At 61.1% G+C, this 17,051-nt stretch overlaps 1 protein-coding gene across 3 annotated transcripts; it reads left to right on the top strand.

Moving 5' to 3' along the window:
* The first annotated feature begins 6,203 nt into the window (after positions 1–6,203).
* CSF1 (colony stimulating factor 1) lies at positions 6,204–14,412 on the top strand. 3 transcript variants are annotated; one of them, XM_068173636.1, is made up of 9 exons: positions 6,204–6,358; positions 7,618–7,746; positions 9,474–9,536; positions 9,809–9,988; positions 10,368–10,545; positions 12,073–12,200; positions 12,443–12,498; positions 12,589–12,641; positions 12,940–14,412. In XM_068173636.1, exons 1-8 carry the CDS (start codon positions 6,338–6,340, stop codon positions 12,638–12,640), a joined length of 807 nt encoding a protein of 268 aa, XP_068029737.1. In that variant the 5' UTR covers positions 6,204–6,337; the 3' UTR covers position 12,641; positions 12,940–14,412. The 3 variants fall into 3 exon arrangements, with proteins under 3 accessions (XP_068029737.1, XP_068029736.1, XP_068029735.1); XM_068173635.1 differs by having other exon boundaries at positions 11,383–12,200; XM_068173634.1 differs by lacking the exon at positions 6,204–6,358 and adding an exon at positions 7,208–7,327 and having other exon boundaries at positions 11,383–12,200.
* The last annotated feature ends 2,639 nt before the right edge of the window (positions 14,413–17,051 follow it).

Here is a 17,051-nt window from a genome sequence, read left to right as displayed (position 1 = left end):
CACGATAAGGCCGTGACTCAGCCTCAGCCCTCATCCCTGCTTCCCCTCCTTCCCAGCAGAGCCCCGTCGGCACCTGGGGAGCGTGGGGTGCAGCCGGGGCCGGCCCCCACGTCTGGGTGTCCGTGGCGGAGATCGAGGCCAGTGGCTGATGTAAACAGCTCCGGCTGCCGATAAACAACCAGCCCGGCCCCGGTGGGAGCACAAACAGCTCCTCTGTTCTGGCTCCGGACTGCCTGCGACGCCCCGGCAGCCGCTCCATGGCCCGGGCTTGATGGCTCCAAACAGCCACTCCAGCCCCGTGCCGGGGGTGGCACAGGGCTGTCACCCCATCAGCCTGCAGCCGGATGTGTGTGGGGATCACATTCCCAGTCTGGGGAGTTAAAGTGGGATTTAGTCCCTCGGGCACGTGCTGAGGTCAGGGGCAGGGCTGACCCCGTCCACCACACGGTCCGAGGGCTGGGGCATCCCAGTAAGGGTTTGGCACATTTGGATGTCACCTTGTTCTTGTTCCTGGCCATGGTGACAGACAGGAAGCAGCCAGGTGGTGCAGAGGCCTGGCTGCCCTGGGGCATTCCCAAGCTGTTTCCCAAGTTGCCCCCACTTGTGCCCAGCTGCTCCTGGCACAGCCCCTGGACCCCCAGCCGTGGGTCAGGACTCTCTCCTGGCTGAGCCAGAGGGTGCCAGGGCTGCACCCACACTGCACTGTGCCGTGAGCTCCGGGTGATGCCCGGCAGGGAATGGGGCACACTGGGCACTGTGGCCCTGCTGACCCTTGTTCAGGATGTACTGGGGATGCTGGGGAGTCCCCCAGAGCGTGGGCACACGGACATTGCCCCAGGGTGGGCATCGTCCTCTTGCCACCCGGAAGCCGCAGCTGGTGGCACCTCCTGCCCTGTATCTCCCCCAGACTCTGTGGGTGCCCGTGAGCAGCTGAGCTGCCTGGGAAGGTTTTTAGCTGTGGCCCTGCCACATTCCTTGGTAGAGGGAGGAGTGGAGCTGAAGCCTGATGTGACTCAGCCACAGCCACCAGCACTGGGGACATGCCAGCAACCCACGCGGGGCTGTCACCTGCCTTTTGTCCCTTGTCACAACCTTGCATCCCCCCTGGCATGGGCACCCCTCCCTGACCCCAGGGCTGGGCTTTATCTGTGCCCAAGGACCCCGGAGCACGTGCTGGGGTGGTGGGAGGTCTCCCAAGAGCCTCTGTGGTCGGGGAGCCCGGGTTATGATAACTCTGAGGAGGAACGTTCTCCGCAGGCGCCGGACACAGCCTGACCCTGCGGTTCCCTCGCTCCCAGCCTCGCCGAATTCCCTGGGCCTGCATCAGGCAGGGCTCTGCTCCCGTGGGTGCTGGGCCTGTGGTCAGGGGGCTGCCGCCGGGAGAGCTGGGTGGGATGTTCCTGTGTCCCCTAGGATGTTCCTGTGTCCCCTAGGATGTCCCTGTGTCCCCGTGTGGAGCAGGCAGCACGAGAGGGATGGAGGAGGGGAAGGGGGGATTTGCTGTGGGATGAAGGCTCCAGCCTCATCACGACATCCTGAGTCCCCCCTGCTGGCAGCGGGCTGGGGGAAGTGCCTTCCAACCCACATTCCTCCACTCCTGAGGGAACTGGCTCGGGACCTTCCCACGGGGATTTCCAGCCTGGGCACACATCGCTGCAGCTTGGATTGTGCTGGTGGGATCCTGGCTCAGCTGCAGCACCAGGAGACTGTGGGAGAGCATCCTGGCCCTACGGTGAATCAGCGGGAAGGAACTGATTAAGACCTTGCAACACTTTCGTGCTGGAAATAACTTTCTCCAGAGAGGCAGCCAGAGGCTGGTTCTAGGATGCAGCTGGAGGGATTGGATATGCCACAGGTTTTATCCCTGCTTTGGGGCTTGTTGGCTGGAAAAAGCTTCCCAAAATGAGGGATTGGTTAGGATGTGCTCTCACTCCCATGGCGGGTGGGAAGAGAGGGAATTGAGGTCCAGGGATGCTCTAGCCTTGGCCACGGTGGAGATGTGGCTGCATGGGGGTGGTGCTGGTGTCTGCTCCAGACCCTTTGGAACAGGGACCATCCTGCCCTGCCTTGCCTCCAGCCTGCATCCTTCTGTGCTGGGGCCAGCAGACATGGGCACCCCTGGGATGCCCAGGAAGCCCCACAGCCTCACCCCACCTTTCCCCCTTGGCTGACAGTGGCTGTGGGGGGGAGAGGGGCAACTCCTGCACAGCACCAGCGTGGTGACAGTGCCCTTGGTCCCAGTTTGCAACTGGGAGAGGGACAACCACCCTAAGTTTTGCCTCCCCCAGTTTCTCTGGCTACAGTGTGGGCACGGAGCTGCTGCCACCTCTGCCACCTCTGCCACCAGCCGCATTTCTGCCCGGTGACTCAGGGATTTCGGCAGGTTTGGGAAGGGAGGAGGGGCAAAAGCCACTTCCCTGCCAAAAAAAAAAGAGGCGGATGCTGCTCTCGCCCTCTGTCATGCTTGAAGCAGATTAATATTAACCCGTCCCTCCATCCTGCCGTCCCTCTGTCCTGCTCTCCTTCTGTCCCTGTCCCGCTGCCCCATAGCTTGTCCCATGACCCAGCATATGACACTTTTCCTGTCCCTTTAAAGCAGAGGGGAATGAGTGTGCGGGACATGAGCAGCCCATGGTCTCAGCCGGTGTGAAAGGGCCTCACGCGCTGCCACGGGGTCCCCGTGAGTCAGCCCTGGTGCTGGCGTCACCCGCCGCCGTGTCCCTTGGTGTCCACCCCGGTGTCCTCCCAGCGTGGGGGCTGTGAGGCTCCCAGAATAGTTTGCGATGAAAAATGCGGGTAATGTCTCAGCGTTTTGGGGAGAAAGGGGTTATTTTGGGAGGACAGCTGATTTCTAAACCAGAGCCCTACCTCCCCAGCCTGTCACCCTCAGCACCCTCAGATGTTTATCTGCTGCTGTTGCTAAGGGACACTGTGGGTGGCAAGACCTGTGGCACCCATGTGCTGGTGCAAATCTGATACTATCTTGGGGCTGTCACTGCTGTCCCCAACTCCAGCTCTTCCCCATCTCCTCCGCCAGGTCACTGATCCCAGCCCTCCACTACTGGGATCAGCTCTCAGCTCCAAGGAAAGCCCTCAGCAGCTTCTGCAACCCCAGCAGGGTTTCCGGCCCTGGGGAGCAGATCCCGCTGGCCCCTCGGAAGCTCGGATGTGGTGGCTGTCACCCACACTTGGCCCCGTTGTCACCATCCCCTGTTGCAGCCGCATCCCCGCTGTGTCTGTGGAGCAGTTTGCTTTCGGTTTCCTGTCAGAGTGCCGAGTGCTTGGCACTGCCATGGATCACCTCGTGGCCACTAATCACTTCCAGTCGCCTGGAAAACAAACAGGCAGCGAAGAGGAAAATCCCAAAGCTGGGAATGGGGCTTGTTGCATGGCTCTGCTGGCCCCGGATCCAGCCCCTCACAGATCCCTGTGCACGGATCTACCCACGGATCTGTCTGCACCTGTGCAAATGAATCTGCTTGTGCACAAATGGACCCATCCATGCACACGTGGATCCATCCTTGCACACGTGGATCTCTCCATGCAAACGTGGATCTCTCCATGTAAACATGGATCCATCCATGCACACATGGATCTTTCCATGCAAACATGGATCTCTCCATGCAAACGTGGTTCTATCCATGCAACCGTGGATCTCTCCATGCACACATGGATCTTTCCATGCAACCGTGGATCTCTCCATGCAAACGTAGTTCTCTCCATGCAACCGTGGATCTCTCCATGCAAACATGGACCTCTCCATGCAAACGTGGTTCTCTCCATGCAACCGTGGATCTCTCCATGCAAACGTGGATCTCTCCATGCAAACTTGGATCTCTCCATGCAAACATGGACCTCTCCATGCAAACATGGATCTCTCCATGCAAACGTGGTTCTCTCCATGCAACCGTGGATCTCTCCATGCAAACATGGACCTCTCCATGCAAACATGGTCCTCTCCATGCAAACATGGATCTCTCCATGCAAACATGGACCTCTCCATGCAAACATGGATCTCTCCATGCAAACGTGGATCTCTCCATGCAAACATGGACCTCTCCATGCAAACGTGGTTCTCTCCATGCAAACGTGGATCTCTCCATGCAAACATGGACCTCTCCATGCAAACATGGATCTCTCCATGCAAACGTGGATCTCTCCATGCAAACGTGGATCTCTCCATGCATGTGTGGGCCCATCCATGCCCCTAGATCTGTCTATGCTCATGTGGACCCGTCCATGCACACGGATTTGTCCATGTCCGTGCAGATCTATCATGCACATGTACGCAGACATCTGTCCATGCACATCCCTACAAATGCATGTGCTTGTGCACGTGTGGGTCCATCCGTGCAGAGGGATCTGCCCGTGCACACGTGGGATGGTCAATGCTCATGGATCTGTCCATGCATACCCTTGCTGATGCATCCATCCCTGCATGTTCTCTTGGGTGTCCATCATATGTGCATGTGTGCATGTGTGTGCCCAGGGATGAGCAAGCACACACACGTGCACGGCCCAGAGCTCTGTGTGTGTTCTGAGGGGTGTCCCTGCACATCCAGGGGGGTTGTGTTTATGCTCACATGGATACAAGTGCCCAGGGGTGACCATACACACACGGGGGTGTGTGAGCACACGTGCACGTTCCGAGGAGTCCCCGGTGTGTGCATGCGTGCACAGCTGTGTGTATATACACGTGTGCCAGGCTCAGGGCTGTGTGTGTGTGTATATACACGTGTGCCAGGCTCAGGGCTGTGTGTGTGTGTACACACATGTGCCAGGCTCAGGGCTGTGTGTGTGTGTACACACTTGTGCCAGGCTCAGGGCTGTGTGCACACACGTGTGCCAGGCTCAGGGCTGTGTGTGTGTGTGTGTGTGTACACACGTGTGCCAGGCTCAGGGCTGTGTGCACACACGTGTGCCAGGCTCAGGGCTGTGTGCACACACGTGTGCCAGGCTCAGGGCTGTGTGTATATACACGTGTGCCAGGCTCAGGGCTGTGTGTGTGTGCGCACACACATGTGCCAGGCTCAGGGCTGTGTGTGTGTACACACTTGTGCCAGGCTCAGGGCTGTGTACACACACATGTGCCAGGCTCAGGGCTGTGTGTGTGTGTGTACACACTTGTGCCAGGCTCAGGGCTGTGTGTGTGTGTGTACACACTTGTGCCAGGCTCAGGGCTGTGTGTGTGTGTGTGTACACACGTGTGCCAGGCTCAGGGCTGTGTGTGTGTACACACACATGTGCTAGGCTCAGGGCTGTGTGTATATACACGTGTGCCAGGCTCAGGGCTGTGTGTGTGTGTACACACTTGTGCCAGGCTCAGGGCTGTGTGTGTGTGTGTACACACTTGTGCCAGGCTCAGGGCTGTGTGTGTGTGTGTGTACACACGTGTGCCAGGCTCAGGGCTGTGTGTGTGTACACACACATGTGCTAGGCTCAGGGCTGTGTGTATATACACGTGTGCCAGGCTCAGGGCTGTGTGTGTGTGTACACACTTGTGCCAGGCTCAGGGCTGTGTGTGTGTGTGTGCACACACGTGTGCCAGGCTCAGGGCTGTGTGTGTGTACACACACATGTGCCAGGCTCAGGGCTGTGTGTGTGTGTGTGTACACACATGTGCCAGGCTCAGGGCTGTGTGTGTGTACACACACATGTGCCAGGCTCAGGGCTGTGTGTGTGTACACACACATGTGCCAGGCTCAGGGCTGTGTGTGTGTGTGTGTACACACGTGTGCCAGGCTCAGGGCTCTGTGTGTGTGTGCACACACGTGTGCCAGGCTCAGGGCTGTGTGTGTGCCCATGGCTACCGGTGCCCCGGGTGACTGTGGCCATCCAGGGCTGGTGTCTGTCCCTGGCACATCTCTGCAGACGTGTGTGCCCAGGTGAGCACACACGCGTGTGTTAGTGATAACGGAGGCTCACACACACGGGCCGAGCGGTGCCGAGCCGAACCGATTCCGGGAAAGCCGAGCCAAACCGACCGTAACCGAGCGGCTCCAGCCCGACCCGAACGGCGCCGCTTTGACCCCAGCGAGTCGAACCGAGTGAACGACCCGAGCGGTTCCGATCGGACCTGAGAGGTTCTGCTCGGAGCCCAGCGGTGCACATGGGACCCAGCAGTGCCGCCCGGTGCCGCTCGGTGCCCTCCCGGTGCTGGCCCGGGCCGGGCCCCGCGGGGCCTGGCTGCCCGCCAGGGCTTTCTCATAAACCACATGCTGCCGCGGCGCTATAAAGGGGAGCGCGGCCGCGGCGGCGGCTCAGCCCGGCCCCGCTCGGCCCCGCCGCTGCTGCCGTCTCGCCCGCTCCGCCCGGCCCTGGTCCCACGGCAGCCCCCATGCCCCGCCTCGGAGCCAAGGTACGGCGGCCCCTCCCGCTACCCACGGCCGCGGAGACCCCCCCCGAGCCCGGCGCCCGCTGCCACCTGCGCGGGGCCCCCGCGGGAGCGGCAGCCCCGGGTGTCCCCGTGCCCTCGTGGTGGGTCCCCTCCTCTGGGGGTCCCGGCTCCCGGCGGGGGATGCTCCAGCCCCGCCCCGGTTGGCGTGGCAGACCCGGACCCGCGGGTTGAAGCCGCGGCTCCAGCCCCGGTTCCCGGTTCCCGGTTCTCGGTTCCCGGTTCCCGCCTCCAGCCCCGTCACGATTCCCAGACCGGGAGTGGGGAGGCCCCGGCTTCAGCCCCGGCCGGTCCCCGGCCCCAGCCCTGTCCCCGGCGGGGGATGCTGCAGCCGCGGCTCCATTCCCGGACCTGCGCGATGAGGCTCCAACCCCCAGCCCGGTTCCAGCCCCGGACCCGCGGGGTGAAGCACCGTCCCGGTCACCGGCTCCAGCCCCGTTCCCGTTTCCAGCCCCGTCCCCAGCCCGTTCCCGGTGGGGTGAGGCTCCGTTCAGCCGTGGCCACATCTCAGCGGTGGCCCGGGCGGCATCTTGGAGTTTCACAAGAGGGGAGGATTCCTGGATATCATCCAAGGGAAATTTCCCCCCAATCATCACCCAGGCACCCTCTCCCTGCCGGTGCCCCGAGATACGGGGGTTCACACCCACTCGAGGGTCCCCTCCACCCCCACCTCAGGAGTCTTGGCTCTGGGACAAGCCCCGTTTCTCACCGGGGTCCCGCCACGGATCGGGGCCTCCCTGCTTCTTTGCAGGGGGATTGGGAGGGAAATTTGGGACGAAGCCAGAGCTGCTGCATGGAAAGAGCCCGGCGGGTGCAGCTGGGGGGGGTATGGAGGGTGGGAAGAGGATTTTTGGGGATGGGTGGGTCAGTGTGTCAGATGGGCTCTGGAGAGCCAGGGCGGAGGAGGAGATTTGCAGGAGAGACGGAGAAATGGTGCGGGAGAGGGGAGAGGGGCTGGATCGGGAATGTGGAGGTGGCCAAGAGCCACATCCAGGCTTGTGTCACCGGGCCTTGGGAAATTCCCTGCTGACCTGGAGCTCCTAAAAATAGCAGGATGGGGATAGGCACGGGGTTGGAGGACCATAGTGGGATTATTCTGCTGGACCGTGGCCAAGTCCCGGCTACCACAGAGGTGGTCACGCTGGGGGGTGGTGGAGAGGGGCAGGGGGCTTGGCATGTGTGTGGGTTATCCCTGCTTCAAACTCTTCCTGTGTCGTGCTCAGGTGTGCCTGCTCCGCTGCTCCCTGCTGTTGTCCCTCCTCCTCCTCCTGCTCCGCATCCATGAGACGGAGCAGAACAGCTACTGCCAGCAGATCATCACAGAGAGGCACCTGGCCGAGCTGGAGGAGCTGGTGAGTGCCTTCCTGGGTCTGTGCCGTGGGATGGGGGCTCTTTTGGGGCCAGATGGGCACAAAGCAGCTCTGTTTTAGTGCTGAAATAAGGAAATGGGGTGATCTTCAGCTCCCCTAGTGAAGTGATGTTACCCAGGAGCTGAGCATCCACGGGCACAAGGGACAAGTGGGCACCGGGGGGGTGACAGATGTCGTGCCTTTATCAAGGGTGGCTATGGAAAAGTGACGACAGGAGGAACGAGACAAGACGGAAGCAGGAGCGAGGCCGGGAAGGGGACGGGAGTGAGGCTGGATGGGTGCAGCGGTGCTGGGGAAGCAGTGGAGGGGCCGGCGCTGCGGGCTCTGGTCCTTTCTGGGCGGCTGCGCAGGGGTTAAGCAGAGGAATCCGGCTGCATTCCTGAGTCCAGCTGCTTGCCTGGAAGCTGGGCTGGCAACGGGGCTGTGGGTGGGTGGCAGGCGGCGAGGGGGGCCCGGCCGGGCGATGGAGCCGACCGGGCTGGGCGATGGGGCCGTCATCCCGTGTGGCCCGTGGGCAGCTCTGGGTGCTGGCCTGGCCCCAGCGGATACAGCTGCCGGGGCCGTATCTCTCTCTTCGTGGCCCTTGGCTCACCTCCGAGCGGGGAATCACGCGGATGTTCAGGGGAGAAGCGGGAATCGGGGGCACGCAGGGATTTGCAGGGTTGTCGCAGATTAAATTCTGCCTGCAGCAAGAGGGGTGTGCGGGCGAGAGACGGGAACGGCGCCTCCGAGTCCCCGGGAGCTCCGCTCCGAGCTCTGTGTAACCGCCGTGTCCGGGCTCGCTTCACCTCTTCCTCTTTAACCACCGAGCTGCGGGGCCAGGAGCCGCTCTGGGCGAGCTCGGCTTCCTCTGCCCGAGCCCTCTCTGCACAACACATCCCCGGAGCCTTTGCTCTCCGCCCAGGGATTAAAATTGGGTCCGCGGCTGTGGGAGAAAGGGGACGGAGCAGGTTTGAATGGAAGATGTGGTTTTCCTGCTGGGGATTGCAGCCCTCTCCTCGCTGATGGAGGAGCTGGCCCTCTCTCCAGTGCCTGCAGGATAATGGAGCAATTGTTTCCGGGACGGCATCCCAGGCTAGGAGGAGAATTGCCGGCCGGCAATTCTGCCAGCCCTCGCCCTCCCAGCCTGGGATGCCAGCCCGGAGGGAGAGCGTTTGGTTAGGGTGGGTTTTTCCTCCCACTGGAGAGGGTCGTGGCATGGGCGGCCGGCAGCGCTGCGTGTGGGACCCCGGCGTTGTGTGATCCCAGAGAATGTGTGACCCCGGTGTCACGGCCACCTCCTGCACGGCAGGATGCTCTTTTGCAGCCTGGATTTAGAGGAGAGAGTGGTGTGGGGGAGACCCGAAGAGAATTAAGCAGGGCTGGGCTCCGCTGTGGAGCTGGCAGGAAGAGGAGGAGGAGGAGGAAGAGAGGCGGGGTGGGAGCAGGCAGGGAAAGGCAGGAGAACGTCTGTCAATTGGGGAGTACTACATCCTGATGGGAGCAGGAATCCTGAGCTCACTCCTGCCACTGCATCAGCCTTGGGGATGTGCCTGTGTGAGGAGGAGGAGTATGGGATGGGACGAAGCAGGAATGGGAGCAAAGTCCTCCTAGCCCTGTGGATTTGGGGGTCTCAGCCACGCCATGCCCAAAGCATGGCATATCTGGGGCTGCTCAGCACCAGCGCTGTCCCTGGGGATGTGGGGTGACATCCAGCTTTGTCCTTCCAGGCTGACACCCAAATGCAGCACCCGGGCAGGGTCTCCTTCAAGTTCATTGACAAGATGCAGTTGGTGAGTGGTTTCTTGCTGGGGACACTGGGGGACAGGAAGCAGGCTGGCTGGTGGGGGGTCCCCAGATCCCCAGCCTCCCCTCTGGTCTCCCTTTGCAGGAGACAGCCCAGGAGGGACCCATCCTGCTTGGCCAGGTGCCTTCCAAGTCCCACTTTGGGAACCCTGTGGGATTGTAGAAAGGCGTTTTGTGCCTCCGTGCTTCAGTTTCCCCCAGGCAGAGCGGGATGCCCATCTGGTAACCGCTGTCACTTTTTGTCACTGTATCCTTGCAGAACGACTCCATCTGCTATGTGAAAGCTGCCTTTCCCCTGATGGGCAAGATCCTGGAGAGAACGGAGTTCAAGGAGAACTCGTCCAATGCCCGGAAGATGCAGATGGTGCGCAGGATGTACAACCGCATCGATGAGAATGTGGACCCCTGCATCAGGGAGGAGGATGATGAGGAGAGAATGGTACAGTGACCCCAGCCTCATGAGGGTTTGGGCCTGGGTCCTCATCCTGGGGTGAAACGGGATGTGCAGAGCATCCTGGTGTGAAATGGGGTGTCCAGAGCATCCTGGTGTGAAATGGGGTGTCCAGAGCATCCTGGTGTGAAATGGGGTGTCCAGAGCATCCTGGGGTGAAATGAGGTGTCCAGAGCATCCTGGGGTGAAATGGGGTGTCCAGAGCATCCTGGGGTGGGTGTGTGGGCAGGGCCGTGGAGCAGAGCAGAGGTGGGGTATGCATGGAGCCATGAGGAGCCAGCAAATCCTGCCTTGGGAGCACTGTGGTACCTGTGGGGGTGACACTGGGCGGTCATGGAGCTGATGCTGAGCCTGGTGCTTCCTCCAGCTCTCGCAGATGTGCTTCAAGGAGTTCACCACGTCCCCCTACGAGATGCTGGTGCTGGTGAAGGATTTCTTCCAGGACATCAAGCGTCTGCTGCAGAACCAGGAGACTTTTGAGAAGGATTGCAGCCGAGTCTACCGCAGGGTGTGCCTGGGACCCAGGAACGCTGGATCCTCACCAGGTGAGATGCCAAGGCTTGGCCTCTGCCCAGTAAACCTGTGCCAGTCTGGGGAGCTTGGGCTCGCCTGCATGGAGCACCTTAAGGGTCGTGTGTCTGTGGGTGTGGCACGTGTCCACCTTGGCTCCTTTCCCTGTGTCAGCGAGCTCTGCATCAGTGTCAGGGGAGAAGGGGCTGGCTGCCATTTGAAGGTGGGATTTGGGCTAAATCCTGCTGGAAGCAAGACAAGGGAGAGATGCTGAGGGGCACCAAGGAGGCATCAGGCTCAGCTCTGTCTCAAAGCCCCGATGCTGGGTGGAACATAACTCGGAGAAATGGAGGGACTGCTGTGCCACCAACACGCTGCATGACCTTGGCTGTGTCACTTCAGCTGCCTCGTGCCTCAGTTTCCCCTGGCCAAACCTTCGGGGAGAGTGTTGCTGCCGGGGTGGAAGAGCCCTGTGTTTCCGTCCGTGCTTCCGCAAGCGCCCGTGCTGTGTTTGCATGGAGGAGATGTCACGCTGTCATCCTCGTGTTGGAGCTGGGCCATGTCCTTGTGCCGTGGGGACGTTAAACGTGGCTCTCTGGCTCCTGCAAGTTGTGAATAACCCACTGCCATTGACTCAGGGGACCCGGGTTTGCTTCATCCCACCCGCTGCTTGTCACCCTCATGCTGCCCTGCCTGCTCCTGCCTGTTCCCTGCCTCTCCCTTGCTCTCCCATTTTGTGAGGGGCTTTTTGACCCGCTTGCCCGGGGCTGCAGGGAGGGACGGGGACAGTGCTCCCAACCTCAGATCTGCTGGCTGTGCTCCTCTTGGAGGCTGGTGACCCCACGGCTGTCTCTTCTCTCTCCTTCTTTCAGGTGTGGGGACAGATCCTGACTGCAATTGCCTGTCCCCTGCCCTCCCTTCTGCCACCCAGCCCTCCCTCTCTGCTGCCACTGGCAGGGACATGGCACCCGCTAGCACCCGGGTCCCTTCCAGCCTCCTCCATACCACCCTCGCTGACTTAGAGGCCCCATCTCAGCCCCCCAGTAGCACGGACGGGGGCTCAGGGACCGAGGAGGTCCTGGGTGCCGGGCTAGGTGACCCAGCACTGGCGTTGGCCCCCGGGATGAAGCAGACAGCTCCAGCCAGCAGTGCCGAAGCCCTCCAGGATCCGGCCGGGATGCTGAGCCTGGCCCGGGGTGACATCCCCGTCCTCCGTGGGGATGGAGAGCTGGTGGAGTGGGACACCGGCCACCTGCCGCAGGATCCAGGCCAGCAGTGGGGAGGCTCCATCCTCCCGGACCAGCCCGGCGGGCTCAGGACCACTCTTCCGACAGCATCGCCCAGCGCTGCCTCGACGGGCGGCGGAGCCAGGATCCGTCCCGCGGCGGCGGCCGAGCCCGTCACACAGCTCCGCTTCTCCAGGATGGCCCCAGAGCTGCGAGCCCCGGGCAGCGCCAGGGACAGGGCGAGGGCGTGGGGCTGGGGGCTCAGCCGGCTGCGGGGCCCCGAGGATGGCGGCGGGGCCGGGCCCAGCTTTGACTCTGGCTTTGTTCTGGGCGCAGAGCAGCGCAGGAAGGAGCCGCCCGCCAGGGAGGGCCGCCAGGAGCCCCTCATCTACATTACGGTGGCCAGTGTGGTGGCCGTCCTGCTGGCCACGGGAGGGCTGCTCTTCTACAAGTATAAATCCAGGGTAAGATCCCCGCCTCGTCTCCTCCCCGGGCACCAAGATTCTCTCCTGCCTCAGTTTCCCCACTTGTCTCTTGGCCAGTGTGGGTTGAGCCCCATTTCCCCCATAATTCTGAGACTGGGGGACAATTAATTGGTGGTGCTGGGTGCGGTGGGAGGATGTTATTTGGGAGATTTGCCACCCTGCTGCTGCAGCCTCCTCCCCTTGCCCAGGGCTCATCTCCCCATTTCCCTCTGTCCACACAGGTCCTGGAGCGGTCACTGGAGGATGGAGGCTGTGACCCCGAGGAGCCGGAGAGGAGGTGAGTGTGACAGCATCCTGCGTGGGGGGGGGCTTTGGGGACCCCCACCCTGGGTAACTCTGCTCTAACCCCCCCATCTTTCTGCCACAGGGCGCTGCAGGGAGCAAGGGAATGTTCAGAGCTGGAGACTCAGGATCTCTGAGGTGATCAGGGGCTGGCTGGGGCCTTGGAGGGCTCTGGTGCAAACTGTGAGGACAATATTGTGTCCCTGGTTCGTGCTGGCCTTGGCCATGGGCAGGGAAATTCTGGGTGGGAAGACATGGACAGGAGCAGGTCTGCGCCCCAGCGCTGCCAGCATGTGGTTTCGCAGCTCGTTAATCCATTACTGGTACTTTCTTAATATACATAGTACTTTTTCCTGTGGTTTTCATGTGTTTCACCCCACGCTGCCCTCCCTGGCAGAGCCCCAGCTCCTGCTCATCTCCCTCCTCCTTTTCCCAGGGCCCCAGGCAGGATGTGAAGCTGCTCGGGGGACGGATCCGGACGGAAGGAGGGTTGGCACGCGCCAGCCTTGCCGCGATCCCACCGTGATGCTGACACTCCCTTTTCCCTTGCCCCGTGCCGATGGCCAGAGACTGCAAAAAACTCCCTGGCAGGGACAAAAGGATGGGGGGATGTGCCCTGAGTGGGACCCCCGGGCACCGGGAAGTGAAGGGCTGGAAGGCGTTGGGACCATGACTGCAGGCTCTGCGGGACAGCTGGTGTGACGCTGCGGTGCTGAGCAGGACCATGGACGTGCTGGATGTGGGATGATCGAAGCAGATCCCACTTGGACACGGCCAGAGCTGGATGAAGATAGATGGGATCAGCTCCCCAAATCCTCTGGCTTTTCTCCCACCCCAGCAGACTGGGTTTGGAGCAGCACCCATCGCCTCCTTCACCCTGCCTTTCCTGAGGCTTCAACTGGAGCATCCTGAATTCCGGGGGGGCCAGTCCTGAGACCCCCAGCCCTGACTTGCAACTCAAACCCTCACACTGTGAATATTTAAAGCCCACCCGTGCCCATGTCCCTGCACGGGGCTGGGTTTGGGGTGACCCTTGGCACCATCCCAGTCCCTCCCCATCCTCCTGTTGTTAGGGCTTTTTTTTTCTTTTTTTTTTTTTAGTAGAGTGGATGAAAGTCTTTATCCTGCACAAGCGTTCTGGGGGGGCCGTGTGCCCCTCACAGGGTCCTCGCCGCGAGCTGGCCTCGCTGGGATTCCATTTCTTTGGTGACTGCGCTTTGGAGAAGGGGAGGGAGCTGGGAAGGATGGAATCCACGTGGGTGTAAGAGCTGGAACTGCCCCAGCTGGGCACCCTGGGGCTTCTTGGCACTGCCCCACTCCCGGGCTTTGGGAAGAGCCTGGTTTGGGACGTATCAGCCGTGGAGATACCCCAAAATCCAACAGCTCCCTCCAGCCCTGGATGAAGCGTGGCCTGCGCTGCTCTGGGTGTTTCAAGCATTATTTTTATATGAAGGATGAAAATATGGACAAACCCAACTGTTTTTAAAGAAAGCATCACTATTAATTTGGGGTTTTATATATATATATATGTGTGTGTGTGTGTGTGTGTATTTATGACTGGCAGAAGGAGGGGGTTCCCGGGCAAGGGACTGGTGTAAATCAGGATAAAAGCCCTGATGCAGCAGGAAGTCTGGGGCCAAACTCCTGGTGGTGTAAGTCACCAGTTTACACTGTGGAGGAGCTGCTCCTGGGGGAGAAAACTTGCCTTTACCCATGTTGGATTTATTTTGCCTTTTTTTTTGTTGTTGTTGTTGTTTGGTTGGGGCTTTTTGTTGGTTTTGGGATGGGGTTTTTTTTTTATACAATGAAATCCTGAAATATTTTATACAAAGGCATTTAAAAGTCTATTTAAAGAAAATAATGGAAAACAACTTGTATATTTAATATTATTAATAAACAGAGAGGTGTAGCTTGGTGTAAGTCTGGGATGCAACGGGGGACTGGAGCTTGTGGCTCCCCTGTCCCAGCCCCGGGGTCCCTGAGGGGGGGACTGGGGCTGAGTCCTGGTCGTGTTACCCTGACCTGCTTCCCTGTGGATGCATGTGGGAGTTCATGGCCACTGGAATGAGGGCAGAGGGATTCATCTGCCCTTCCTGCCCCAGCTCTGCCGGCATCGCTGAGAGCTCCAGGCACCGGCTCTGATGCTGTGGCCCCCCAAAATCTGTGTGAACGGTTGGGAAGCAGCTGTTTAAAGCAAACACACTTGAGGCAAAGTTTCCTGGAGCACTTTGCTTAGAGTGACAGCACTGGAAGAGGCATTTCCTTCCCCCTCACCGCTCCCCCTGCTTTCCTTCCTTCTTTCCAGGAGCAGGGGAGCCCCATACCCTGCTCCCCCTGCACAGATCCAGCCTCTCCAGGGGGATGCCAGGGGGCTCCCACACCACCCTGGGTCCTTACCAGCCCATGGGGTGTGCAGGGTGAACACCCCTATTGCTCACCCAAGGGGGTGGCAAGGGCAGGAGGGGATCTGGGAGCTTTCTGTGAGTGCCAGGGCTGAGCTGCTGCCTTGTTTGCTGACAAACAGGATTCCTCGAGGGGAGCTGACTCAGCCCAGCCCTTCCTCTCCCCAGCAGCAGCCGGGGGTTTCCCAGGTCCACATCCCCTTCCCAGGGAAGTGGGACCTATATATATCCTGCTGGATCCGTGCCACGGTCATTATGGTCAGATTTGGGGGGTATTTGAGGCCGGAGGCTGCTCTTAGGGGTGGGCACCGTGCCCGGGTTTGGGGGTGCTGAGGGCAGCGAGTCCCTGGCCTGCTCCAGGGTGCTCCAGGATGCTCCAGGATGCTCCAGGCAGCTCCACAGCTGCACAGGAGAGGGTGGCTGGAGCTGGATGATGGCAGCTTGAAGCTATGGCAGAGCTGGGGGGCAGAGCTGGGGGGCAGAGCTGGGGGCAGAGCTGGGGGGCAGAGCTGGGGGCAGAGCTGGGGGGCAGAGCTGGGGGCAGAGCTGGGGGGCAGAGCTGGGAGCATTCCGAGCTGCTGGGCGGTGTGAGGAGCACCAGTTCTCACACCCTGTGTACTTACACCCCACAGTCCCTCATTCCTGACTTTTTCTGGCTGCTCTGTGTGCTGTAAAAGCATCTGGAAAATGCAGGGAAAAAGCCAAACTGTCTCCCTGCCCTCAGGTTCGGGCCAGGAGGGTCCCTGTGCTCCTCATGTTCCCAGCTGCTGCCTTTTCCCCACCCTGTGACTGGCCTGTGTGGGAGCAGGGATGTGATTCCCTGCCCCGGGCACCCTCCACCCCCAGCCCCTGCAATCTGGGGGGCAAAACCTGCTCTCAGCTCCCCACTCAGGAATCCCCTGGAGCTACATCCCTGTCCCTCAGCACTCCTAGGGGAGGGTAGAAAAGAACCTCCGTCTCGGGATTGAGTGGGGCACCCGGGGGTCCCTCCTGGGGTCCCAAATGGGTGTTGGTACTGCAAAAAGGGGCTTTGATGGGAAGGGAACAGGGGGTTTGGGGGAAAAGATGGATGGTGGGAGGGGAAAGCATTAACAAGAGGCTCACGGGACCTGAAGCACGGGCTGGCATGGAGTGGCACAGACTATGGTCACCAGCACCCACCCCGGGGGTCCTGGGGGTCCCCACAGCGCTGCTGCTTGTGGCATTGGCAGGGCTGGGACATCTCAGGCTCATCCTGTTGCCCCAAAACCTCCCAAGCACTCGGAGACCCCCGCAGATGTCCTGAGACCCCTCCCAAGAGCCCCCAGAGAGCTCTGCCCACCCTGGGAAGGCTCTCCAGAGCAGCCGCGGGCACCGCAGAGCTGCTGACGGGGCAGAAGCAGCGGAAAGGCCTCGAAGCCGCGGTTCCTGGGGCACGGCGGCTCCGGGACAGGGTTTTGGCCGAGTTACTGCTGCAGGATTTAGGTGGCCAGAGGTCGTTTTGTGGCCAGACAAAGTGATTTTGGTTAAAAACCGGTATCTGCTCTTTCCCCTGGGGTTTTAACCCACACGCTGATGTTTTCCCAGCTTGTATTTTAAGGGAGCAGCCCCGGGGAAGTGAAGGCAAACGGGGCTCACACCCCTCCCTGCTGCCTGTGGGGCGTTTGGGGATGGGGTTGGGGTCGGGGTGGCCCGGGATCAGAGCCCCCCGCCTGCCTGCCTGTGCTGGAATGGTCCCTAGAGCCCGTGTGGGCACTCTGTGGAGCCGGGACCGCGGTCCGCGTCCCCTCAGTGTCCCTGGCCCCGGGGACAGGTTGGTTGTGACCCTCCCTGGAATGCAGGAGCCAGCAGAGCCCACTGCAGGAGGATGAGGAGTGGGGCAGGAAGCCCTGGCCAGGCTCAGCGCTCCCAAAAAGTGCTCAGCACCCCCACGCCGGGCTGGGGATGTGGGCGGGGGATTCCGGGGCCCGGTGGCTCCGCTCGGCTCGTTAATGGATAATGAGGGCTGAGAGGGCACTGCCCCGAGCCCGAGCTGGCGCTGAGCCGGGCTGCGGGGCCAGCACGGCCGAGCCTGCCCGGCGGCCCGGGGAGCTGGCACCCGGGGTCAACAGCCCTGGGGATGGACACCCACAGCTCCGGGACCGGACACACCCCTGGGGATGGACAC

The sequence above is a fragment of the Anomalospiza imberbis genome, chromosome 26 (genome assembly GCF_031753505.1).
Source record: "Anomalospiza imberbis isolate Cuckoo-Finch-1a 21T00152 chromosome 26, ASM3175350v1, whole genome shotgun sequence".
NCBI classification, from domain to species: Eukaryota; Metazoa; Chordata; class Aves; order Passeriformes; family Viduidae; genus Anomalospiza; species Anomalospiza imberbis.
This window is presented reverse-complemented; position numbering and strand designations above follow the sequence as displayed.

Excerpts from the sequence above, each read along its gene's own strand:
- CSF1 (XM_068173634.1), top strand. The coding sequence starts at position 7,223 with ATGGAGGGTGGGAAGAGGATTTTTGGGGATGGGTGGGTCAGTGTGTCA. Across the intron at positions 9,989-10,367 it reads AGGATGATGAGGAGAGAATG|CTCTCGCAGATGTGCTTCAA; the intron begins GTACAGTGACCC and ends TGCTTCCTCCAG. Across the intron at positions 10,546-11,382 it reads GAACGCTGGATCCTCACCAG|GTGTGGGGACAGATCCTGAC; the intron begins GTGAGATGCCAA and ends TCCTTCTTTCAG.